The 25,604-nt window shown below is 65.2% G+C and overlaps 1 protein-coding gene across 2 annotated transcripts; it reads left to right on the top strand.

The window, feature by feature from the left end:
• Positions 1–6,139: 6,139 nt before the first annotated feature.
• On the top strand, positions 6,140–25,191 carry CHID1 (chitinase domain containing 1). 2 transcript variants are annotated; one of them, XM_070359669.1, is made up of 13 exons: positions 6,140–6,269; positions 9,726–9,879; positions 10,395–10,544; positions 10,797–10,929; positions 11,503–11,547; positions 12,273–12,379; positions 12,651–12,712; positions 15,198–15,290; positions 18,456–18,557; positions 19,112–19,267; positions 24,516–24,596; positions 24,729–24,771; positions 25,003–25,191. In XM_070359669.1, exons 2-13 carry the CDS (start codon positions 9,769–9,771, stop codon positions 25,099–25,101), a joined length of 1,182 nt encoding a protein of 393 aa, XP_070215770.1. In that variant the 5' UTR covers positions 6,140–6,269; positions 9,726–9,768; the 3' UTR covers positions 25,102–25,191. The 2 variants fall into 2 exon arrangements, with proteins under 2 accessions (XP_070215770.1, XP_070215771.1); XM_070359670.1 differs by lacking the exon at positions 6,140–6,269 and adding an exon at positions 6,276–6,433.
• Positions 25,192–25,604: the final 413 nt, after the last annotated feature.

Genomic DNA, 25,604 nt, shown 5'->3' with positions numbered 1-25,604 from the left:
TGTCCTGGGCCCCCGTGGCCCACTGTGCTCACCAGGAATGATGTGCTCAGCCAGGCTCCAGGGACTGAGCATATCCCCCGTCTTGGCCAGCAGGCAGGGCATCAGGAATTCAAGAACTCTGTGGTGGGTGGGGACTTTGAAGGAAGCCAGACCACCTGGAGGACAGAGATGAGCTCAAGCCCCTGACTGCTCATCTCGGGGAGGCAGGAACCTGCCTGTGGCGGCCCGTCTCCTCTCTCATAGCCATTAAACTGAGTCCGGAGTCACACACGGCAGATTTGGATTGTTGCGAAAGAGACACGGAAGGTGAACCTGTGGCCTCCGGCTAGGGCCCAGAGAAGGTGGGTGGGGGGTGGGGCAGCCCAGGTGACACCAAGCCCTATTCTCCAGGAGCCCCGTCACCCTCCACAGCCCTTTTCCCCTCATTAGACAGTGTTGTCCCCATACTTGAAGACCCAGTCATGACATCCTTGGAGAGGTTACTTTGTAGGAGAAAAGTCAGTTCGCCCCCAAACCTCCTGGCCCAGCCCCATCCACTGAGACCTGGGACAGTGAGGTCCCAACACCCAGTCACACTCGGATGTGAAGGCTTGGCCACCAGGAGAACTGCAGGAAGCTGAGTGTCTGTCAGTAGAACTCTGTAGAATGTGTTCAGGATGGATTCTGAGAGAGCAGACCAATCCCAAGGGGCACTCGGCGATCTGGGTCACCTGAGTCTGCCTGGGCAGTTGAGGGTCTGGAGGCTGGACGCAGTGGCCCCGTGTTTAAACAGGGTTGAGATGCTGGAAACTCCTGCATATGATGCAGGGAAAGGAACTCAGTGCTGTGCTCTCTCCCAGTTCTGGAGGCTGGACGCTGTTGATCAAGTAGGACTGGTTCCTTCGAGGCTGAGACTGAGGATCTGGTCCAGACCTCTGTTCTTGGCCTCTCGACAGCCGTCTTCAGCCTGTGTCTCTCACACCATCTTCCCTCGATGCTTGTCTGTGTCCAAATTTCCCCTTTTTACAAAGACACTCGTCATGCTGGATCAGGGGCCAAGTATGAACTCCTCTTAATGAATTACACCTGCAACGACCCAGATACGGTCCCATCAGAGCTACGGGGACTGAGGACTTCCGCGTGTGAAACTTCGGAGGACACAATTCAACCCAGGACAGACGATGACTTGAGTGAGCACTTTTGGGGACCTGATTTTGAATCCCTGCCCCTCCTTTTCCATTCTCCTACCTGGAGCACGGTTCTGATGGCTGGAGCTCAGTTGCACACCACCCCCGCACTGTGTGAGCCTCAGGCCATCCATGTTTGTGCCGCTGTGACTGGGGGCTCTGTTACACCTGCCAAACCTAGATGCTGATTCCCACCTGTTCCCACGCCCAAGGTGCTGTGTCAGCGGGATTCTGGTGCCTGGGACGTGTCAGAATGGCCCCCCAATCTGTCCTGTGGCTTGTCATCAAGACCACGTTCGAGGGCCATCTGGCTGCAACATCTGTCACCCCATTGATCACCCCATTGATTTGGCTGATCTGGCTGGCTAGGCGGGTGTCCCCTTCCTCCTTCACAGCTCCATATGCTTCCCTCCCAAAGCTGCATGCTCATTTGAACAGGACAACCTCCCCCAATAGCAGAGGACTGTTCTGCGGTCAAGAGATTTGAGTAGCTGTACGCCCCTGCTGGAACCTCCAGACAAGCTCTCGAGGTCCGTTTGGAAGAAAATTGAGGGTAGTCAGGCTTCTAAGACTCCACGAATGCGTGCTAAGTCCTTTCAGTTGTGTCTGACTCTTTGCAACTCTACGGACTGTAGCCCGCCAGGCTCCTCTGTCCATGAATTCTCCAGGCAAGAATACTGGAATGGGTTGCCATGCCCTCCTCCAGGGCATCTTCCCAAGCCAGGGAACCAACCTACATCACTTACATCTCTTGCATTGGCAGGTGGGTTCTGGCCCACCAGTGCCACCTGGGAATCCCCTCCAAGACACCAGACACCCACAAACGAGGTGCTGCTTGCAGCAGTCTACCTTTCTTTAAACAAAGAAACAAAAACAAATGCCCAAAAGCCCCCACACAAAGACCATTTCACATCTGTTCCCCTTGGGCTTGAAGGGGCCTTACGAGCACTGTCACTCCTGAGCTGCGGGAGCCGCGCAGCTGATGACACTGACCAGGGGAGGGGTGGGGGAGGTGGCTATGAAGACCCTGCCCCCTCCACGATGCTGCCAGGTCAGGCATCCTGTTCACCTCCAGAGCAGGAACGCATGACTCAGTCTCCCTAAGGTACCTGTTGAAAAACACACCCCTTGACCTTAAAGCACAGATCAACCAGGCCGGTAGACAGCCAGCTATCACGGAACAGGCCTCTTGTTTTAGTACGTTTGGGGCGTCTCGGGCCTACACTCACCCACTGCAGCTCTTGCCTCTAAGGGTGAGCTGATGGAATCTATGCCAATTTTAAGATTAGCCTGAGAAAAACAGCTTTGGGAAAGAAAATATGCCTAAAAATATCACTCCAGGCCTTCAGCACCACCATAGGCTCAGACAGTAAAGAATCCGCCTATAATGCAGGGGACGTAGGTTTGATCCCTGGGTTGGGAAGATCCCCTGGAGAAGGGCATGGCAACCCACTCCAGTATTCTTGCCTGGAGAATCCCATGCAGCCTGATGGGCTGCCGTCCATGGGGCCGCAAAGAGCTGGACACGACTGAGCGGCTCTCTCATGGTAGTTTCCTCCAGACGCTGCAGCGAATCATCAGACTGGTGGCTCGGGAGTGCCAGAAGTGGACCCTCTCGTGGTTCCAGCAGCCAGAAGTCCAGGGTCAGGGTACGTGCAGCAGGGGTTCTGCTGGAGGTGATGAGCAGCACTCCACTTCCCGCCTCTTCTAGCTTCAGGGGGCTGCCTGCAGCCTCGGCTAGGGGATGTGGGACCCCGTCTCTGCCTCCCTCAGCCCATGGCCTTCTCCCCCATGTCTGTCTCTGATCTTCCTCCCTCTCCTAAGGATCCCAGTCATTGGATTGAGGTCTCCCCGTAGATCCAAGCTGACCTTGTCCCAAGCTTCTTACTCACATCCGCAAAGACCCTATTTCCAAACACGGTCTGCGTCACAGGGGCCGGAGATCAGGACGTGGACGGCCTGCCAGGGTCCACCACTCCACGTGCCGCACTACAGCCCCCAGGACACGCTGCCCATTTGGCTTTGTGGACCCATGTACCGTCTCACACTTGCTATGGCATTTTCATGTGGGCATGGGGTGGTGGGAAGCATTAAAATCCAGGACCCACAGCACAAAGCACACGGCCCTGTGCAGGGCCCCCGCCTGTCACAGAAGCCCACCTTGGGGCGCAGCACCTGCCCTGCCGCTGACTGGACACCCACGTGCCGGTCAGGCTGTGACGCCCCGGCCAGGTGAGCTGGGGCAGGGCGCAGGGACAGAAGCTTGCTGTGCTGGCTTGGAGCAGTATCTGGAAGCTTCCGCTCCATGTGACACGCCCTGCGCCCTTGCCCTTCTCCCTCTGGACTTTGCTTATCCCAGCACCCAGGGAGGATGTCTTCATCCACAAGCAGGGGAGGGCTGGGCGGCAGGAAATCCGGACGCACGTCCCTCCTCCTGGCCTTCCGGCCTGAGAACCGAACTGAGGCCCAGAAGTGACAGGACACCCTCAGTGATCATGCTTGTGCCCTGCCCTTGGGGTGACCCCATTAAAACACAACAAGTCATGGGAGGCCCCTGGCAGGAAAGACTAACCCTGTGCTGACTCGGCAAGTGAAGGGCGCCTTGGGGCTACCAGCGAGGACAGGGACCCCCCTCGTCCCCGCCCCTGGGAGCACCGGCCAGCCCAGGGGAGACACAAGCCCAGCCTCCTGGAGCTCCACAGCCACCAGGCACCACCAGCAGCCACGTGTGGGTGCTCTCGGGGTATCTACAGGCAATGGGCTCCCCACAGTAGGTCAGGGATGCCCTCAAGGTCACCCTGGAGAGGCCGCCTCTGACTTGGACTCCTCAGCTGGCCAGGTGCCCCTGAGGTGGGGTGCTCTATCTCTGCAGTGTCCCAGAACACGGGGGAGGGCTCAGTGGTGGCAGGAGGGCTGGCCTCTGAAGGCCCTCTTGCTCCACGGGGCCTGCATCTGCCCTGGTGTGTCCTCTGGCGTTGCATCTGCAACAGGCTGGGAACAAGGTGGGCCAGACCTGGGCTTGCCGTTCAGAGCCTGGACCTGACAGGGCAGGCTGCTCCTCAGGCAACAGGGCCAGCGATGGGGGCTAAGGGTTAGAGTTTAGGGGCTGAGCAAGGGGGTTATACTCAGACTTACATTAAATTTAAATAATTGGGATTCGATTTATTAATGTTCCAATTTAAAAGCTTCATTTTTTAACCTGCTAAGTTAAATTTTACAAGCCCTGTTATCCCCTTTATAAACCTGACAGATTTTATAGTCATTTTTAAGGGGCCTCTGCCATCTTTGGAGAAGGAAATGGCAACCCACTCCAGTGTTCTTGCCTGGAGAATCCCAGGGACAGGGGAGCCTGATGGGCTGCCATCTATGGGGTCGCACAGAGTCGGACACGACTGAAGTGACTTAGCAGCAGCCATCTACAAGCTCAGTTAATTAAGCATTTTCAACACTTCAAACTGAATTTATCTTTTATTTCATTTCCTTTTATGTGCTCCAGCTTGTCTGAATTGAGAACAAAGTATCAGGTACTTCAAGAACTCATATACTCAATCGGTTAAATATTTAAAATGGTGAACCCCAAATTGTTGCAAATATTCCAGAAACATGAACAACCCAATGTGTTCAGATTTCACTTAATCTGTAAATGCTAACATTTGGCTGAGATTCTCTTAAGACACTTGACGGTTGGTATGTGACATGCCTTAGGCACACTCGCCAGCCCCCATCCCCTGGGAAGACCGTGGGGGTCAGCTGGCAGGAATAGGAGGAAGAGAAAGAAGAAAATCTGAGTAGGAATAAAGAGAACAAAGTTCAGTTCAGGGAGAAGCCTCCTGAACAGAAATGGGGAAACAGCCGTGGGGCGGGTATCAGGGCTGGCCCAGCAGGATGGGCTGTGTGGTTTTCTGGAGGAAACTGCTGGGAACAGCTCTGGATGGCCGGCGTCCGCCAGCTTGTATCAGGTGGCGAATGCTCCAGGACCAAAATTGCTTGCGACTGTGTCTGTTCCAGAGGCGCACTGACTTGCTGGGAGCTGAGATTGGGGGTGGGGTGGGGCGGTTACTGTTAGCCTCTGGAGGGTTCCAGCTTTGTAGGATCCACGTGAGAAGTGCCGCCCTTCCCAGAGGCAGGGACAGAGACAGCGCTGACTCTAGGATTCCTGGGGTTTACGATGTCCAGGGGCCATCCAGAGGGTCTGGAGCATGTGTCCCTACTCTAGACAGTGCTGTGGGCACCACGGGTCTCCAAATGACGACCAAAACCAAAGACTAAGTAAGAAGCGCCCACCCAGGGAGACGTAGGGGCTGACAGAGGAGGGCCAGTTTGGGGGGCGGCCACCAGACGGTGGGAGGAAAGTCTGGGGAGGCGATTCCCGCACCCAGGAGAGAACGCGTAAGTGTGGGGAGGTCGGGCCTGCGCTGTCCTCCTGGCCGCCGGCCTGGCCGGGCAGACGCCCTCGAGCCCACGGCGCTCCCTAGCGGTCACCCACGTGGTCGCCGCGCACACGGCGCCCCCGGAGCCCGGTCCTCCGCCGGACGTGCGCTCACCGGGGCCCAGACCTCTGAGCCACCTCTCGAGCGCGAGCGTAAGGTTCCCAGGAGAACCCGGAGCCCGCGGAAGGTGGCGGTCGGCGCGCGCGACAGCCCCAGGATCTCCCGGCGTTCGCGTCTCCAACCGGCCGCCTCGGCGCGGGCCCTTCCTCTCCGCCCTCTTCCATGGCCCGCCCCTCGGCCCGGCCCGCCCCTCGGCCTGCTCTCGGCCTGCCCTCGGCCTCCCCTAGCCCGAGAGTTAGCCCCACCCAGTCCGCAAGGCTCCGCCCCTAAGTCCCGCCCCTCAACCTCGCCCCGCCCCTCCCAGTCCAGGCTCCTCCCCTTGGCACACCCCCCGGCCCCGCCCCCCGTTCCCCCGCCGCGTCCCACCCTGGCCTGTCACCAGGCCCCCTCTTCGGCCCGGCCCCGCCTCCAGCGTGCCTTGCCTGGCGGAGGCCCGGAAGCTGGCGTGGCGGGCTAGCGGCGGCGCTCGGGCGTTCAGAGGCGGGACTTCCGGTGGCGTTCGCGGGGGTCTTCCGGCCGACTCCAAGGGCCGGCGCGTCTCCGGGACATGCAGGTGAGCGCCGCGGCGGCGGCCGGGCTGGCGTCCGCGCCCCGCCCCGTGGCCGCGGTTCTCCTCCGCGGAGCGAGCCTGCGGGCGGTGCGTGTGGAAGCCGGAGGCGCGGCGCGAAGGAGAACGGCGAGTGTGGACTAGAGGCTGTGCGAGCGGTTGTGTGTGAGGTAGTGAGGGGGTGTGAGTGGGTGTGACGGACGCGGGGCGGCGGCGCGCGAGGGGCCGCGCTCCTTGGCTGTCTCTCGGCGTCCGCCGCAGCCCTGGGGCGGGCGGCCTTTTCGCGCTGGAGGGCGCCGCCGAGAGCCGAGGCCAGAGGCCGGGGCGACGGGCTGGTGGGCGGGCGGCGGGCCTGCTCCCCCTGCGCCCAGCAGGCTGTCCTGGGCTTCCTCTGTCTTCGCCGAGGGAACACGACGGTACCTGCGACCCGCCCTGTGGACGGCACCCCAGAGTCGCAAGTGTCCCTCCGCCAGAGCTGGGCTTCTGCTCTTACACTGCATCCATTTCCAAGCGCACCCTCGGCCCTCCCTGCAGGAACAGAGTTGGCCCCCAAATTTGTGCCCACCGACGAGAATCTGATGGACACTACCCGAGCTATGGGGACGAAACCGTTCTGTTCACGGGACAGTCGGCTCTGGGTCCCGCTGGGTGTGATGATCACTCAGTGCGCAGCGGTCAGCATCTCTCGAACTGCACATTGCTGAGCAGAGACAAGTTGGCTGGATTAAAATTGGTTTTTGAAGAAGGAAACGGAGAACGTGAGAGTGCATCCCAGAGCAGGGTCAGCACCGATCAGCTGTTTGCTGCCTGTGCACTCAAGACACATGCACGCTTGGGACGCTTGTGCGCGCTGAGCTCTGTGGAGAGTGTGATGGGAGAGTTGGCTTTCAGACGCACTGACAAGCCCCCAGGGACACCTTTCACATCACAGCCAACATGTCCCCACTACCCAGTCAGGCAGGCCATCGGGAAAGTTCCACGGCCATTGGAGAGCAGCCCTGCACGTGTGAGCAGCTGGCATGTCAGTGCTTCCCCAGTGCTGTGGAGCCGCACTCCAGAGCTGGCCCAGCGGGCACAGAGTTGCAGGGGTCTGTGGCCATGCCAGCCCGCTCGCACCAGGTGCAGAAGCCAGCAGGGCCCATCTTCCTTCCTCCAGATAGCCCCACTGCCACCCTTTCCTCTTTCTTCTCTCCCGTGGTGTGAAAGCACGGGTCCTAGGGCAGGCAGATGGTGGGCAGAGGGGTCTCAGCGCGGGCGCGACAGCAGGCAGACCAGCCAGCCGTGGGCAGAGGGGTCTCAACGCGGGCGTGACAGCAGGCAGACCAGCCAGCCGTGGGCAGAGGCTGGGAAGGGCCACAGAATGTGCCTCCAGGTGACGGCTGAGTGGGTCCTAGGGGACCAGGTCCTGCTTTATTTCTCTTCCTGCTCCATCCTTGGGGGCCCTGACCTCCACCCTGGGGCCAGGGAGGAGCCCGCAGGCATGAGAGGCCTGAGGCGACAGGGCTGAAGACGCGGTGCCCTGCAGGGTTGGCCCCTTGCAGCTCAGCAGGCACAGTCAGCCCTGCCAAGGGAGAACCCCACCCCCAGGCCGAGGCTGAGGAGGAGCCCAGGCCCCCGGGCATGGTGCCACAGGGCCAGGGTTGGGCCTGGGTGGCTGCCGTCCTGGATGGATCTGATGGCCGGGAGGGAGAGGAGGGGACACAGGGTGGCAAATCAGGCCTGAGTCTCCATATCCTTTCCCACTTCCCCTCAAGAGCACCTGATCAGCCGTGGGTGCCTCTCTGCCTGGGGGCGAGGGGATGGGGGAGGCTCCTAGGCTCCCCGACCCAGGCCCTGTCCTGCAGGCCCCAGGGAGTGGCAGCCCAGACCAGGCGCGTGCCGTCTGTGCAGGACTGTAGGCTGAGGGGGAGGTTTGAGGGGAGTGAGCTCCAAGCTAGGAGGTCGTGGTGGTGGAGGCCCCAGGCACCCACACAGGCCTGGCTCTGCTGGCTCTTGATAGGGCACCCTGCCTGGCCAGGGCTCTGGTGTCCCCAGGGATGTCCACCCAACGAGCAAGGGCCTGGGTTGCCTGTGGGGTCTCCTCTGGACCAGCTGGACCTTGGTCAGACTGAGAGGGGACGTGCTGCCGAGACTAAGACACCGTTGACCTACAGGCTCTCACACCGACTACCTCAAAACCTCAACAAGGAGTGCACGTGGCCTGGCCCCGCATGTTGCCCAGCTGTCCCCAGAGAGAAGGACGTGGAGGCGGGGTCAGGGTGGTGGTGCCGGTGGGCTGAGAGTCCGGTGGGGAAGCCCAGGGAGGACAGAGCGACTGGACTCCAGCAGCCTGCGCGTGTGCCTGGCGTCCCCTCCCCCCCGCTGTGGGTGCGCTCGTCAGACTCAGTAAAGACAGGGTCGTGCTTGGCGTGTGCACGTTGTGCCATTTGTACGGGGGGTGTGAGCACCACGGTGCCCTCAGGATGCCAGCGTGTGGGAGCGTGGGGTTTGAACAGCTGCAGTGAGCGTCTTAAAGCTTTTCCCATGTAGACAATAAGTCCCCCAGAGTGGAATTTTTAAAAAGAAAAAAGGAAACACAGATTGGAAAGCACAGGACTTGTGACCAGGCAGTCACCTGAACTTGAATTCCCAGGAACAGCTCCGGGGGTGAAGCCGCCCTTGAGGTCGCGTCACTCTCAGTCCTCGCGGCGGGGAGGCGGTGGGGGTGGCGCTGCTGGCTCATCTCAGCGTCCATTCCTTTGGTTGCCGGTGAAGCCAAGAGCTGAGGTGCTGTTTCTGGGGCCTGAGGGGGTCTGTGTGTTATGGGGTGTCTCTGTGTGTTATACAGTGTGATTTTTCTTTTTCTTATTGGAGTATCTTTTTTTTTTTTTTTTAATTTGTACGGATTTTTTTTATGTCATCTATAGATATGGGGTAGAAGTTCATCGTCAAGTATTTTATTGTTTTGCGTTTACTTCTTTAACCCAGTTTTTTGTTTCCTAAATGATAGGGTCATGTTTTTATGTAGTAAAGTGTAGACGTTTCCCTGGTAACTTCTACTGATGCTGATTTAGGGGGAAAAGCATCCCCCTGTCCAGCTCCCACCCCAGGTTTACCTACACGGGCATGTTTTTTTCTAGTCCTCTCCACAGCTCCGTGGTTTTATACTCAAGCCAGTAGCTGATAGCCAGAATATCTCTGTGCTTGTGGGGGGTGGAGGCCAAGCTTTGCTCAGTCAGCCCCGGCTGTGATTGGGCAGCCCTGAGGCAGTGGGACGGCTCCCGGCCTGCAGCAGGGAAGGCCCTTTCGGGGCGTCTGGGGGAGCTGGAGCCCAGCGATGCTGGCCTCTGGACTCCAGCCTTCAGGGCTGGCTCGGTGCTCAGCCTAGTGCTGGGAGGCTCCAGGCTCCGTCAGGACCAGAGCCCCAGGAGGCAGGGGGAACACCCACCTGCCGGGGTCTCCATGGGCTCTGTCTCTCTGCAGCCCCCTGGACCCTGAGGTTGGGCCCTGCTGTGACCCGCCCAGCATGCGGGTGCTCCTCGGCATGCTGTGGCTCACTCTGGCCTGCAGCTCTGTGCATGCCACGCTGTCGAAGTCAGACGCCAAAAAGGCCGCCTCGAAGACGCTGCAGGAGAAGGTAGGTGGTCTGGGGACTCGCCAGAGGGCTGACCATCACGCCTCCTTTCCCACTGGGGGCTGGGAGCCGACTGCAAGCCGGGAGCTTCACCTCTGGGCGGACAGCACCGTGCTCCTCGGGGCTCCGGCCGGCCGGCCTCAGAGGGAGCAGCTTCTGGTGCTGGGGCCCGAGGGCAGGCCTGCCCCCGCTGGGCTCGCGTCTCTGCCCGTGCCCCCGGGTTCCCCCTCACCTCGCCTGCTGCCTCCCTCAACCCCTGTGTTCCTCCCTGCTTCACGGGGCGAGTTAGTCGAGCTCTGCCAGGTGTGGCTGTGGCTGTGCCGGTTTCCGGGAGGGCCTCGGGAGGCAGGGTGAGTCTTCAGGGACTGTCCACCCCGCCTGACGGCCTTGCCCTGCGGGCTCCTGGTCAGCAGCGCTGATTCTGGGACGGGGTCCCTCCTGATTGAAAGGATGCTGCGGCCCCAGGGCTCAGCCTGGGGACGTGCCCTGACGGTGTCCTCCCCACCTTCCTGTCTCAGACTCAGGTTTCGGGCAAGCCCGCCCAGGAGCGGGGTCTGGTGGTGACAGACCTCAGGGCTGAGGACGTCGTCCTTGAGCACCGCAGCTACTGCTCGGCGAAGGCCCACAAGAAGCACTTCGCTGGGGATGTCCTGGGCTACATCACGCCGGTAGGCCGGGCCCGGGGGCTGGATGGCAGACCCTGAAGGCAGGGTGGCTGCTCGGGTCTGCATTCTCACCTCCCCAGGCCGCTCTAACCCGAGGGAGCGGTGGGAGTGATGCCTCCCAGCAAAGTGACGAGGATGGCGGCAGAGTTCTGCTGCACACGAGGCGGGCGGCCCTGCGGAACCCCGCCTGGAGGTGGTCCCCTGCCCTCTGGCCCCCGCTGCCAGTAGGCTCACTGGTTCTCCTCTCTCTGCCAGTGGAACCGACACGGGTACGATGTCGCCAAGATCTTCGGAGGCAAGTTCACCCACGTCGCCCCCGTGTGGCTGCAGCTGAGGAGGCATGGCCGCGAGATGTTCGAGGTCACGGGCCTGGACGATGTGGACCAAGGTTCCGACCCGTCGCTTGTCTGTGCCCGTCTGGGGTCTGGGAGAGTGAGTGAGCGAGCGAGTGTGTGTGTGTGAAGATGAGTGAGTCTGGTGTGAGTACGTGAGTGTCACGCCTGCCTGGCGTTCAGCTGCATCCCCGTTTGCCTCCGCGGTGTGTACACGGTGTCCCGGGGGAGGATCTGTGGAGGAGGCGGGGGTCTGGCTGTCCTGACAGCCGTGCTTTGCACCTGAGTTTACTCGGGTATTTTCCCCTTTGTTTTCAGAGAGAGGACACGTTGGCCAAAAGCGGGGCTCCCCGACACCGGGGGTGGAGGGGTGTGGGCCCAAGGGCAGCTGGGCAGCGTCCGCTCCTGCTCTCTGGTGCCCTCAGCTCTGAGAGACGGGCCGGGCCCCGCGGGGTGGGGGCCCTGGTGCGGCCACATGCCCCAGCCCTGGCTGCCCTGCAGGGCAGGGGCCAGCGCAGGACCCCAGGTTCCCTGCCGCCTCTCTTCCGTGCTCCTCCTGGGGGAGGTCAGGTCCGGGGGCAGGGGAGGGGCTGTACCCCCACGCTGAGTGTCCTCTCCACGTCCCACAGGGTGGCTGCGGGCAGTCAGGAAACAAGCCAAGGGCCTGCGCGTAGGTGAGTCCACAGGGTCAGGCCTGTGGGCCCTTAGGCCGCACCCCAGCGGGTGGAGGTCGTGGAGCGTGCTAGGTAGGGGAGGGCCGGGGCCTTCACACCTACCTGCTTGCTCAGGCCGCGCCGCCTAGCATGCTCAGCATGTGTCTCTTTGGACTGCTCAGAAATGAGGCCGCCCCAGCCCAGCATTCGTGGCCTCGACCCAGCCGGACCCCAGTGGCCCTGCTACCTGCCTTGGTCAGCCCACCAAGTCCAGCCCCTTCCCCTGTGGTCTTGCCCTCCCATCTCTCCATTCACCCTTGAGGGTTCATGGAGCTCTGCTGGGGGCCGTGCCCAGGGGTGGCGCTCACCTTGCCCTGCCCATCCTAGAGCTCATGGCTGGTGAAGGAGGGCCACGTGGCCAAGTACGCTGGGGCCTGGGGAGGAGGCCGGGGCTGGGAGAGGACCTGCAGTTCATTTCACGGGGAGCTGGTAGGGGACGGTCCAGTGAGAGCCGGGCAACGAGGAGCTGGATGAGCCAGGGTCTGGACGCTCGGGGACTTGGTGGGTGAGGGAGGAAAGGGCCAGTGTCTGCATCCCTAGCGCTGCCCACGCCCCTCCCTCCGCAGGCCACTTGGCACCGGGTGCCCGCCCCGGCCGCTGGTAGTGGTCATTCTGCTCTGGAGGCCAAGGACCCGCCTTGGGCCGGGCTAGCCCAGGAGGGTCATGGTCTGCGCGTCTGCCCCCAGTGCCTCGTCTCCGGTTCGAGGACTGGACGTACGAGGACTTTGACAGCGTCCTGGACAACGAGGACGAGATCGAGGAGCTCAGCAGGACCGTCGTCCAGGTGGCCAAGGTGACGCCCGGGGCTCCCTCCTGACCACGTGCGTCTCGGGCGCAGGGGCTGCCCTCCCGGGGGACACACTGCCTGGGCCAGTGCCGGGCTGCAGGGCAGGGAGAGCCCTCGGGGCCCCGGGGGCGGTGTTTGGGGGAGTCACGTGAGTGGCCGGGACCGAGAGCTGCAGCTTCTCTGCCCCTGGGCCCACAGTCAGGAGGGGGAAGCCGGGGCTGGCTTTGCCTGTGCCCCCTCCTCCTGGAGCCCTGCCCACCTGCCCCTGTCCTTTCAGAGCCAGCACTTTGACGGCCTGGTAGTGGAGGTCTGGAACCAGCTGCTGGTCCAGAAGCACGCGTGAGTGGGCCTGGGCAGCGTGCGGGGCGTGGGGCATGCGCGTGTCCTTCCCAGCTGCCAGTGTCAGGAAGAGGCTGAGGCCGGACATGAAGGGACCTCATCTGGAGGGAGGGCCGTCTTCCCACAGTCTGTGCTGGTGCTGGGGTGGCACCCCGAGGAGGTCAGAGAGCGGCTCCAAGGAGTCTGGGAGCGGCTGCGGGTGGGTGCCCGGCTAAGCACTGCTGGGGCGAGCCTGACAGAGCCCTCGGGGCCTTGGCCAGGAGACAGCCGAGCGGGGTCGGGGCGCCTGCGGGCAAATGGCCACGGGCTCCTCTGGGAGAAGAGCCTGCCGTCCAGCCTCAGCCCTGCCTCAGCCAGCTGGGGGGCTGTCTAGCCCCGAAGAGGTCCCCCCTCCCCTGAGGCCCACAGCCAGACCCCCCTCAGCCAGGGTGACCGGGAAGGCAGGTCCCCTCCGGCAGCCACTGCCCTGGTTCCATCAGGCCCAGGGGGTCAGCCCCACAGGAGGAGGAGCGCGCCGGGCATGGGGGCCTGCAGCCGCTGCAACCGTGGCCACCCTGCACCCGAGCCCCGCTGCTCCATGCCTCCAGCCCAGGGGCCCCCCACTCCGGCAGGGTTCCCCCCCGCCATCCCTCTTGCAGCTGCGGGCTGCTCTCCGCCTGCTCGGAGGTGGCATCCGCGGGCCCTCGGGCCTATTAGTGTAGCAGGAGAGTATTCTCGAGGGGTCATGTGGGGGCCAAGACTCCTGCCTGAGACCCCAGGAAGCTGCGGCTGGAGCCCAGCTTGCCGGGCTCTGCCTGGGAGTGGAGGCAGCCTGATGCAGGCCTCACCATGGTTCCTGCTTCTCTCTGCGCCGACCACACTCCCCACCGTGGTGCTTCCGCCCTGGGGGCGCCCCAAGGCTGGAGTTGAGAAGGAGAATGGGTGGAGAACGGTGGCTGAGTCCAGCTGAGGGCAGGGGGCCCCTGTGTCGGGAGCCAACACCCCACTGTGCTTTGGTGGCCCCTGTGGTGGCCTTTGGTTGAGAGACGATCTTGCCACCCCTGGGCTCTGCCTCCGTCCCTGCTGAGTGGTGGCCCTGCCGAGAACGCCTGAGAGGGGCTGGGGGAGCCGGCCTCGTCCGGGCGGCTCAGGAGGGTGCGCACAGCAGGCAGGCGGCGGGGCGGGGGCGGGGCTGGCCAGCCTGGCGGATGGCTCTGGACCCGGCTCCCTGGGCATGTGATGCGGGCGATGCACCTTGTCCGGCCCTGGGTGGCAGGTCCCCAGGCCCCTCCCGGGACAGCCTGCTGCATAGGAGTGAGTAGGGGCTGCCCGGCTGTTGTAAGACACTTGTCTTCTGCGTTCACGCCGGTAGGCCAGCGGGTGGGTGGCCTCGGGAAGCCCTGGGGAACTCGTCCCAGCAGACCCCCGCTGGGCAGGCACTGCCCCTGGGCCACAAGACCACCTCCTCTTAGAGACTCAGCCACCGGGTGGTCCCCAAAGCCGGGCAGGCACTGACGGTTATGGGTGCTGAGGGCACAGGTGGTGTGCCAGCTCCCGGCCTCAGGGAGGGGCTGAGCTGGGTTCTGCAGCCGTGTGCTCCCCAGGGGCATCCCTGACCCCACAGCCACAGCCAGAGCGGTGTCTCCTTGGCCCTGGGATCCTCTCTCTCAGGGTGGGCCCGAGGAGACTGAGAGGCTGCCCCATGCCCGCCTCCGCAGGGTGGCCGCAGCTGTGCCCTGCACGGCCTTGGGCTATGTAGACTGGCTCGAGCTGAGCGGGACCAGGGGCGCACAGCCCCCCACCTGCCCACGCCGGGCAGGGGCACTCGCCACTTCTCTAGACCGAGGTGGTTCCTGAGGGGCTGTGGGGAAGGACCCAGGTCAGTCACCGGGCCCACACCCTCCCAGGCAGTGTGGGGCCAGGCCAGAGTGGACCCAGCCCAGAGCTGGCCCAAGACCTTCCTTCCCGGCAGGGCGGCCCCTGGGGGCTGAGCCAGCCTCTGCGTGGTCCGTGCTCCCAGCAGACCTGAGATGCCACCACGCCCCTCGCCCTCACGACCGGAGGAGCTGTGAGGCTGTGCCTCGGAGATGCTGCTCCTTGGGTCCAGGAGCGCTTGGTTGACCCTCCTGGGGCTGGGGAAGGCGGGGCTCCGTGTCGGCGACTGCTTGGGGTGGGGTGACTGCCAAGGGGGCGGGAGGTCAGGTCCCTGCACGAGGCCCATCGGCGGAGCTGCCCCGCACCCTCATCCCCAGGCGCCTCCGGGGCACCCCTGCCCGCAGCACCCCAGAGTCGCAGGCTCCTTCCTCACCCCTGCGTGGCTGCGTGTCCGGCAGGGTTCAGAGGTGACGGGGCGCCGCACGGCCCCCTCCCTGTTCCGCCCCCACGCTTCGGGGGCCGGGGTCTGGAGTATGGGCTACAGCGGGGGCTGTGAGGCCAGGGTGGGTGGAGGGTGGCCCGGGCGTTGCCCAGCGCCGCTGCCCCTGACCTGTGCTCCGCTTCTCTGCAGGGGGCTCATTCATCTGCTCACCCACATGGCCGAGGCGCTGCACCAGGCCCGGCTGCTGGTCTTCCTGGTCATCCCGCCCGCCGTCGCCCCGGGGTAAGTGCTGTGCCTGCTCGTCCAGGAGGCCCTTCCTGGCCCCCACCCAGCCCCGGCCTGGTCACGCCGGCTACTGCCCGTGTGGGGGACCCTGTCGGCACGTTCTCACGGAGCTGCCTCAGGCCAGGCCTCCTGCCACTCAGCCCAGCTGCTTCTGCCACCCCAGCCCTGAGACGGAGCTGGGCCCGGTGCCAGCTGTCAGCACTGTGGCCTGACAGCCATCCAGCCCACACTGGGCACGGAGGAGGCCCAGGTGGTAACCTAGGGCCGAGGGCTGAGCAGAGAGGTGGTGAGGACCCAGAGGGGCCAGTCATCGGCTCGCTGCAGAGCTCGGGCCAGTGTGTGGGACGGGGTGGGTGGCCTCTGGACCCGCGCAGCCTGGCCTGACAGAAGAGGCTGCAGCCACCCTGGGTGGCTGCCCTCCTGCGCCTGATGCTCCCACCCCGTGGCGTCTCCACATGTCCCCAGAAACTTTGGCTGTGGTCTGCGGCCTGCAGGAGGGCCCTCGGCCCCAGGTGTCACCTCCTACGCTTCTGAGTGCGTGCTGACGCGTGGGACACACGTGTGTGAGGGACCAGAGGTCCTCCAGGATGGGGGCCCTGGCCTGGAAGGGCCGGGGCAGTGGACACCGCGTGGTCCGTGGGCTCAGCTGCAAGTGCAGCGCCTGTGGCTCGGGACGTGGAGCCCCAGTTGACCTTGGTGATTGGCGTCGGGGCCATCCGTGGAGACAGGCTCCTCTGGCCCAGGGAGGGCCTGGGTCACGGGTGGGACCGGCCCCCTTGCAGGCCCCTCATGCTGATAGGTGTGCAGGGCAGACCCCCGTGTGCTAGAGGGTGTGGGGGAGGGTGAGCGGGCCTGACGCCCCTGGAGGGGCTGACCTCTAGGCCTGGCCTCCAAGGGCAGTGGGCTCAGGACGGGGTGGGGAGCAGCCTTCCAGCCTGGGTCCCTTCTCTGGGCAGTCACCGGGGAGGACGCACCCTCGGGTAGCAGCGAGAGGAGAGTCGGGGCAGGGGCCATGGCCCGTGTGGCCGGGCTGACGGCAGGGGCCCTGGGCACGGCCACCTCTCCTGGCCCAGGCCATGTCTCAGGGACACAGCCTGGCTGCACCCTTGCACTGGCGAGCAAGCCTCCCTTCCTCCAGAGGCCTCAGTGGCCGAGGTTTGTCTTGTTGGCTTTGCCCTTCTCCACCCGCACTTCGGGACAGCAGCCCCGCAGAGGAACCAGTGAGCTGTAAACAGATCTTCTGGCCTTTCTGCAGCGTCAGTCGCTTCACAGAGGCTGCACTGCTGCCCGTGGGAACAGCAGCCCAGGGGGTATCTGCGTGGCAGCCTTTTGCTGCTGTGGCCTGTGTCTTCTCCTCCCATTTGGGGGCTGTTGGCACGGGTGGCCATCCTGACCTTGAGCCCTGCTCCCGAGGCCTCAGCTTGGCCCTCACCGATGGCCCAGCACCAGTCAGCGGGCTGAATGAGAGCTCTGGGCCACCCTGGCTCTAGGAGGGCCCTGAGTCAGTCCTCGCCTCCACCCCTCAGGCTGTCTCTTCTGAGAATCGAGCTCCCAGAGCCCTGGAGCATGGTGGACTGACTGCCTTTCCAGGACCTTCCCCGCAGTGAGCTCGTGTCCTCATGGACAGGTGTCCCCTTGACGGGTGCTGCATTTAGCTGTCCTCCAGTCACCCCTGGGTTTAGGGTCACCACGGGAAGGGGGTGGGTGAGGGTCCTTCCCCGGGAGGGACACCCCTGCCCAGGCTGACCCCCATTGACGTCTCCTGAGCTCCAGGGGTGGCCTGGGGCCAGACCGTGGAGGCTCAGCGGGGCCGTGGGCAGGGGTCACCCCTGGACACAGCGGGTGCAGGTGGCAGAGGTCCACACCGGAGGGGAGGAGCCGTTGCTGACAGTGGGACGGCCCGGACCTGCAGGCGCGGTTCTGCTCTATCACATAGGCTGGCTGTGGGCAGGAGGCCCTGGGGCGGGCCCATGGGGGCGGTGGGGGGGCGCCGACAGCGGGCCCACCCCCTCGCCCGCTGGGCCACCGTGGGCAGGGCTCTGCAGGCGGTGTCCGTGGGCCAGGGGATGCCCCGCCTGTGGTCAGTGGCAGGGCCAGGGATGTGCATGGTCTGCGCTGGTCCTGAGGACGCTCGGCCTGCAGAGGACTGGTTTGGGGCAGGGCTTGGGTGTCCAGCCCAGTAGGCGGCATCTCGCCCTGGGGGTTGTGGCTTCACAGTGTCATGTGGCCGTAGGGGCCGGGATGGGGCGGGGAGCCTGGCCTGAAACATGGGGCTGGTGTGGGGTTCAAACTGCCCGGCTCCTCCCAGCTGAGCGGGGTGGTCTGGAGTGCAGCCCCGGGCCTGTGGCTGCCACCACCCGGTGGAAGTGTCTGGTTCCCAACTGCGTCCCGTGCTCCTGGCCACAGTCAGTGCTCGTCAGGGGGTCTCGCCTGTGACCCCTGGGGCTCTCCTGGCCCCCGTCCCCAGGAGCCTGGTGTCTCTGGGAGGCCTGGGTCAGGCCTCCAGGCCCCTCCCTCCAAAGGCTCAGGGGGGGTGGCCTTTGCTCAGTGGGCTTGGGGGTAGCCTGGCGATGGGGTATCTTAGGGTTGCCTGGACCCCGTGGAACTAGTGACTGAGGCTGAGGTCCACATGGTGGACCGCCCCTGCCCAGGAACTGGAGGCGCTGGCCTAGAGGAGGGATTGTTTTCTCTGCTCACACTGTAGGGGGGACGCAGAGCCCACTACGCCCCACCCAGGGACAAAGCAGGGTCGTAAAGGCTGCTACAGCAGAGCAGATGGCTGGCAGTCGGCTGTGTCCTACAGACAGCCCCCGGGGCCCCCACCTGCCCAGACCTGAGGCCTCCAGAGGGAGGGCGCCGTGCCTGAGGCTGAGTGGAAGTGGGCGGGCCTAGGCTGCCCGTGCCCATGTGAGAGAGGTCTCTGGGGCCTGGGCAGGAGTGGGGGTTCTCCACGGAGCCCTGACCCAGCTGCGGGCCACCCTGTGCACCCGAGTGCTGCTCCCCTCCAGGTAAAGAGACTGAAGTGTCTTCCTGGAGCAGGGGCAGAAGGGGCCTGAGCTGGGAGCCCCTGGCCGGCATGCCCCGTCCTCCGCTGAGCCCAGGTCAGCTGGGGAGAGGCTGTGACCAGGAGGTGGGCACGGAAACCATGCCGTCTTTTTGCAGGACCAACAAGCTGGGCATGTTCACGAACACGGAGTTTGAGCAGCTGGCACCCGTGCTGGATGGCTTCAGCCTCATGACCTACGACTACTCCACAGCACAGCCGTGAGTGGGGCTTGGGGCCCACGCGCTCTCGCTCGGCACGTGGGGGCCTAGCCCCCGGCAGGCCTGCCCACTGGATGCCCGGGTGCGGTCCCGCCTCCCGCCAGCCTGCTCAGGCTGTGACCCGCGGTCAGCTCTCAGCTCCAGAATCTCGAAGGGCCCAGTCTCTTCTCCCAGAGCCCAAAGTCAGCCTTGTGTTGGGCGACCTTCTTGTTTTGGGGTGACGTAGGGCACCTGGCCACCCCATGGGAATGCCATCCCGGGGTGTCCCTCCACGTCTCCCGGCCCTGGCTGCCCCATGCCAGGTGCTGGGCCCACCTCCACGCCCCGGAGAAGGTGTTCCTGTGTCGGGGGTCACGCTGCTGCCCCAGCCCTCCAGGGCCTCCCCTGAGCGCTCTGCCGCCTGAGGGTCCTGGGCGACGCAGACGCCCAGCACAGGTCCAGCGGGGCCGTCCATCTGCTGCCGTCCTTGCCGTGGTGTGCGTGGACTCCTGCCTCAACCCGGGCGCCCGAGGCCTCGGCCCGGTGCTGAAACCCACTCCTCCCCGACCCTGCAGAGCCGGCCCCAACGCGCCGCTGCCCTGGGTGCGAGCCTGCGTCCAGGTCCTGGACCCCAAGTCCAAGTGGCGGAGCAAGATCCTGCTGGGGCTCAACTTCTACGGCATGGACTACTCGGCCTCCAAGGATGCCCGTGAGCCCATCATCGGGGCCAGGTGAGCTGGTGGCCCCATCTCCCGCGGCACCCTCATTGTGGGAGGTGAGAGGCTGCAGTGGGGAGGAGGCCGGGCAGGGTCTGACCTCAGGCCAGCTGTCTGCGGGCGCCATCCCGGCCCCCCCTCTCGCCCCATGTCGGCGGGAGCGTCCTCGACACAGTGCAGGCGGCCTGCCACCCCGCGTTCTGTGCTGTGGCCCGGAGAGCCCTTTGTGTTCCCGGCCGCGTGGTCGTGCTCCCGCTCCGTGTGGGCTGTGTGTGCTGGGCTCTGAAGCCGTTGCCGCGCCATCCGCCCGGGCGTGCCGTCCCACCAGCTGCTCGCCCCGTGTGGTTGCCCCACACTCATCCCCGCCCAGCGCCCACCGCACCGCAATAACCACACGCTTTCACGGAGACTTGTTTATGTTCTTTGCACCTGGTTCTTGTTGAGCTTTTTAAACCTTGGGCTTATCCTTTCTGCCGTGTTTGGGAAGGACGTAGCCGGTTCCTCACCTCCCTCTCTCCTCCTTTTCCAGGCCCGCGAGCAGGCATGTGTCGGGCCGGTCTGTCTCTCCCACTCCCGGGAGCCCTCACTCTGTCCTGGAGGCTCTGTCTCTGTGTCTCTTGCTCTCCAAGCCGGCACCCCATTTCCCGGCCGTGTCTTACTCAGGGCCTCTCCCTCCCACGTGTCCCGGTAGCTCTCGTCTGGGGGTTTGTCTGGGACGCCGAGTGCGTGTGTGGTGCTGCCAGGCGGGCAGCCCTGTCCCCTCCGTGTCGCCGAGCAGCTCTCCGGGGCCTGTGCTCCGGCCACACGCGCGTCTCACCCGGCCGTGCACCCCCAGCCCGCTGCCCTTACGCTGTGAGCCGTCTTGGCCCCGAACGCTGTGAGCTGTCCCGTGAGGAGGACGGTCCCGAGGCCAGTGACCCGAGTGTGTGTGCCAGTTGCTGCTCCCCGTGGGCAAGGAGCATGCTGGCCCGCTGGCCCTGGGGACTCAGCACGCAGCCCAGCAGCACCTGAGCGCCGGCCGCCTGCCAGCTGGCCTCAGCCCGTCCCGCTCTACTCCCTCAGGGCCGCCCTGCGGAGGGACAGGCCACTCGCTGGGTTGGCCCTTGGCTGGTCTCAGGAGTCCCGGTGGGGTGGGGCACCCGTTTCCTGGCCCCCGCCCCAGGCGAGTCCCCAGGGTCGGCTGTGCTGAGGCCTGGGAGGGCCTCCAGCTGCTGGGGGAGCACCGTGGGAGGGAATCTGGACAGGACGGCTCTGCCCAGGGCTTGCTGGGGTTACCCAGCGGAGGGGTCCCCCACCCCGCCCAGAGGTGGAACAGGGAGGGAGGCCTGTGGGGGTGGGGCAGAGGGTTCCCAGGCCCAGGGGCGTGTCAGGGACCACCCTGCACAGACCCCAGAGGGCGCAGACTCCAGAGGATGCCACCCGCTTCCCTTGACCTCAGGGTGCCCACTCGGGTCTTGCCAAGGGCACTTACGCTAGGGAGAGGCTGAAGGAGGCCCAGGTGGGGTTGACCACTGTTCTGAGGAGTCGTGTGGGTTTCTGAGGGGCCGTGGGCAGGGGGTGCTTCTGAGGAACCTTGCCCAGCACCGTCTTCTCAGCCTCAGCCGTCCCGTGGGGCATCCCATGGCTCAGCAAGGCGGTCCGGCGGGGAGACCAGGCCCGGGGCTCCGTTCCTCCCCCCTCGGCCGCTGGAGGCCCAGCAGAGCCTGTCCAGAGCCCCTCCCTCGACCCGGTGACCCCACCGCTGTCTCCTCCTCCCTAGGGCCCTAGCCAGCCATCTGCTGCCTGTGCCCTAGGGGATCCTCGGGCAGGGGCTGGCCCTGGGTTGCTCTGATCTCCTCTGCCCATGGCAGAGGAGATTTCTTCCAGACCATCCCCCGACGTGCAGGGGGCTGACCCACGTGGGGGCTCTGGGGACAGGCGGAGCCTCTGCAGGGCAGGGAGCAGCCCCCCTCAGGCCATGTCTGGGGAGCCAGATGGGAGGGCTTAGTGAGGCCCCAGATGGAGGCCTGTCTCTGGGGGCGGGCAGGCTGCCTCTGCAGGGGGTGGGCGTGTTCACAGGCCCAGAGCCCCAGAGTCGCAGCCCACCAGGCCGCACTCCTCACTGGACCCCCAGGAGCCCTCAGCGGGCAACCAGCAGGTGTGGGGACAGTGAGCCCGGGGCCTGGCACCCTGCTGCCCTGACAGCAGCCCAGGCCGGCCTGTCCCAGGACCACCCGCCCTCCCAGCTCCGCCTCCCCAGCGCTGATCTGGCCGTGTGTGGCAGGTGTCCCCTCCAGGGACGGTGGGCAATCAGTGCCTCACCATCTGCTCCTCACACAGAGCCAGCACCTCCAGCGGGGGTGGGAGGCTGGCTCTGCCAGCCAGAGGGTGGGGGGGTCTCATGGCCTCTGCCTGCCTCGGTGGGAGGGGGCGGTGGGGAGGCAGTCTGCACTCTCTGGATCCTCTGACCACTGCCTCTGCTCTCCACCCCAGGTGACTTGAGGCCCCATCGCCCCACGGCCTCATCGCTTCCTGCCCTCGAGGAGGTGGAGTGGCTGTAAAACTCTTGAGAGGTTGGGGCGCCCCACATGCAGACTCGGGGTGCCCCACATGTCTGGGTGCTGATGTGGGGATCGCCATGGTTGCTGAGCCCCCGCTCTGGGAGGCTGTTGCACTGCCCTGGTGGTCAGGGTGCCTGGCCAGCCCCCTGAACGCCCCCAGGCCAAGTGGTTACCCACCCCCCGGCAGCCCCCAGACTGGGCTCTGCTGCCCCTGTTCAGAGGCCCACCAGGACCTCCATGAGAGCCAGCCCCAGCAGGACACAGCCAGACCGGCCCAGGGCTGGGCCGTGCCCGGCAACACTCCCCCCCACCACTCACGGGCCAGGGGGCCCGGGGTCAAGCTTACGGGGCTTGGGCCGTCCTGCCCCGGGGTCTTGCGCTGCCCTGGATGGGGCTGGCGGCTCCCGCGGCTCTGGTCTTTCCCATCATTGCGCCGCATTCTGTGCTGAGACCCTCTCCCCTGCTGGCCCCTGGGTTTCGCCATCCTCCCTGAGTGCCTGAGTGTCCTGCCCTCACTGTGCCCAGAGCCTCCCCGTGCACCTTGACCCTTCATCGCGGTCCCTGCTGGCTCTCCCCTCAGGGGCACTCCAGGGGGCCCACGGGGGTTGTGCTGCCTGTAGGTGACGTGAGGTCTTCCGTGTACACTGCCTGTAGGTCCTGGGAGGTGGGATGGGGGAAGGGCGCCGCCTCGCATCACCCATGGCGGTGCCCACCAGACTCCCTACGTGGGCCTGCAGCAGGGGACCCTGCCCCTTCCACGCACCCGGCCGGGTCCTCAGCAGTTCGGAGGCAGTGCCCTCCGGGGCAGGTCCTTTCAGTCCTGCGGGGACCATGGCAGAGAGCGCAGGGCGCCCAGGCCCCAGTGGGAGGCGGGAAGCCCACCCTGGGCTGGTTTTCCCCTACTGCCCTGACGGCCCCCTTCAGCCTGCTCTCTGCTTGCTCGCCCAGAGAGGGGGGCTGTGCAGTTCGTCTCCAGGCCCAGAATCCTCCTCCGACCTGTCTGCTGTGTCTTCGTGTATGATTCTCTTTGCCATTGCCTGAACCTTTTGAGTGGGGAGATGTCTTTCACACGCTGTAAGGTCCGCTGTGGCAAAGCGCCTGATTCAGCAACGTTCAGAACCTTGTCAGGCTACGCAGCCACCTTCTCTATTGCCGGGTCCCGGCAGCTCCCTCGCCCCCTGTGGCCGCTGACCTGGGATTCGCCTGTGACTTGCCTCAACGGGACGTTTCGTAGAGATGGGTCAGGCGGCCTGTGGCCGAGGCCTTCCGCTTTGGCTCAGGGACCGCTCAGGCCCCATGTGTACCTTTTCCTCATTCAGCCTTGCCCCCCGCCCCCGCCTCTGCGCCTGGGCCGCCGTGGCCGTGCTCTCCCTCCGCGGGCCGTGCTCTCCCTCCGCGGGCGCCGTGGCCGTGCTCTCCCTCCGCAGCGCTCTGTTTGGTTGTCCCCACCCAGGGTGCTCACTCCCTGCTCCTCCACCTCCCACCCCGGTGAGCGTGGGGTCCTAAATGGCTCCAGCCCTGGCATAGGCCTCAGCCTCCGGGGTGAGGAACTGACCCCAACAGAGTGCAGCCTCAGCTGCCCCCACAGCTCCCCGGCTCCAGCAGGCAGCTCTGTGAGGAGTGCGTGGCCAGGGCTCCCCAAACCCGAGGGCCTGGAGCCACCTGCCCAGCAGCATCTGTCCCTGACCCAGGACAGGACTCGGGGGCTCAGAAACACCCACCCCACCGCACGTCCCACATCTCCTTAGCCCCAGGGCAGACGGGTCCAAAGCAGCAAGTGATCCCTGTGATTCCAGGAGCGTGGCTTTGGTTAAGGATGATGCCATCATTTTGGACAGTTGGACCTGGTGTGGTAGGCGTCCTGGGTCCTGGCCCAAACCCCTTGGGGAGCCCCACATCCTCTGCCGCTGCCGTGGGTTCCCCACTGCTCTGTGCAGCCCTGACTCCCAATGCCCCACTGGCGTCCGTGGTCCAGCCCAAAGCACACAGCAGCCCCAGGCCCAGGGGTGGGCCGGCCGCACCTGCCCCCCAGCCCATCTGGGTGCCAGCTGCCGGCCAGGGAGACTCAGTGTGGGCTGCAGACCCCCGCTGTCCTGGCCACGCAGCACCCTGGAGACCAGCCTGTCTTCATGTGTGTTGGGGGCGGGTCTGAAACCAGTGGCTTCTGGCAGTGAGACCAGGCCCACCGCGGGCCTGGGGCAGCCGCGTCCACAGCAAGGGGGTAGGGAGGACAGCCTGGCTCCCCAGAGGGCCCGGATACCGCTGTTTCCTTGGGAAGGGGGGCATGCGGAGCCGAGGCTGCCCCCAGGGCTTGCTCGCCTGTCCTCCACCAGGTTGGGCCCAGGAGCACCGCCTGTGCCACCCGCCTGGCACTGTGCCCACACTGCGGGCTCGCCCACACTGCTCTGCCCATGGTGCTGTCGGGTCAGGGCAGTGCCCCGGCCCCCACATCTGAGCAGCCTCTGTCGGGGCCCCGTCCCCTGCCCCCACAGCCCTGGCCCGAGCGTTGGAGACCCCCAGTGCCCTGCTTCCTGGCATTTCAGCATGCCCAGGCCACCCCACGTGGCCTTCCCACCCCGCCTGCTGTCGCTGGCATTCCTTGGCCCACCAGGGGTGGTCTGGAGAATGCCCCGGTTAGCCCCCAGCTGCTGTGACGGCAGCGGGCACCCACACCCATCTGGGTGGGTGGGGAGGGCCCTGCACCCACACTCCATCTCCCCCAGGTACATCCAGACACTGAAGGACCACCGGCCCCAGGTCGTGTGGGACAGCCAGGCCGCAGAGCACTTCTTCGAGTACAAGAAGTGAGTGTCAGGGAAGGCCCACGGGGTGGTCCCGTCGGTGCGGGGCACGAACCTGTGCCCTGGGCTGGCAGGGCGGGGCCAGGAGGAGCCGAGGCCACTGTGGACGGACGATCTGGGTCTGCTCTCTTGCAGAAGCCGCGGCGGGAGGCACGTCGTCTTCTATCCGACGCTGAAGGTGGGTGCGGGGCTGAGGCTGCGGGTGGGGGCGGCCCCCGGTGAGGCGGCTGCGGGCAGCAGCCTCGGGGCCGGGACTGAGGCTGCGGGTGGGTCGGCCCCCGGTGAGGCGGCCGCAGGCAGCAGCCTCGGGGCCGGGACTGAGGCTGCGGGTGGGGCGGCCCCCGGTGAGGTGGCCACGGGCAGCAGCCTCAGGGCCGGGGCGGCCGGGCCAACACTCCCCCCACCTCAGTCCTTGCAGGAGCGGCTGGAGCTGGCCCAGGAGCTGGGCGTGGGGCTGTCCATCTGGGAGCTCGGGCAAGGCCTGGACTATTTCTACGACCTGCTATAGGCCGGGCTTGCAGCCAGCACGCCCTTTTCTGAGACAGAGGGACTAATGTGTGAAATACAGACTGTTTTCCATTTCCGGATCTGTGTGTGTTGTGGCCGCCGCGGGAACCGAGCAGGCTGGGGACCCAGGCCCCTCAGGGCACTGACTTGGGGTGGGGAGTCCTAGCAGGGCCGGGGGAGGCTAAGGATGCAGACCCTCCACCCGGCCTTGGCTGCCTGGCCTCCGCTGTCTGGTGAGGCAGGGTCCGTAGTCCCCACCGCACAGGCGGTGGAGTCCCGCATGGTCTGCAGTCCCTGAGGGTTCAGAGGCTCCAGGGCAACCCCAGGTGCCCTGCTTGTGGACGCTCAGGCAGGTGTCACCCCAGGGCCACACAAAGCGACCTGGCCTGCCTGCCCAGGAGCTTGCTGGGCACCACGTGGCAGAGGCGTGGAGGCACATTGCGGAAACCAAGGCTCAGAGAGGCAGGCCCCACCCCCAGGGCAGGGCGTAGGCTGTGGCCACTG

The sequence above is a fragment of the Bos mutus genome, chromosome 22, assembly GCF_027580195.1.
Source record: "Bos mutus isolate GX-2022 chromosome 22, NWIPB_WYAK_1.1, whole genome shotgun sequence".
NCBI lineage: Eukaryota > Metazoa > Chordata > Mammalia > Artiodactyla > Bovidae > Bos > Bos mutus.
Note: the sequence above shows the minus strand (reverse complement) of the source record. Positions and strands in the feature narration are given on the sequence as shown.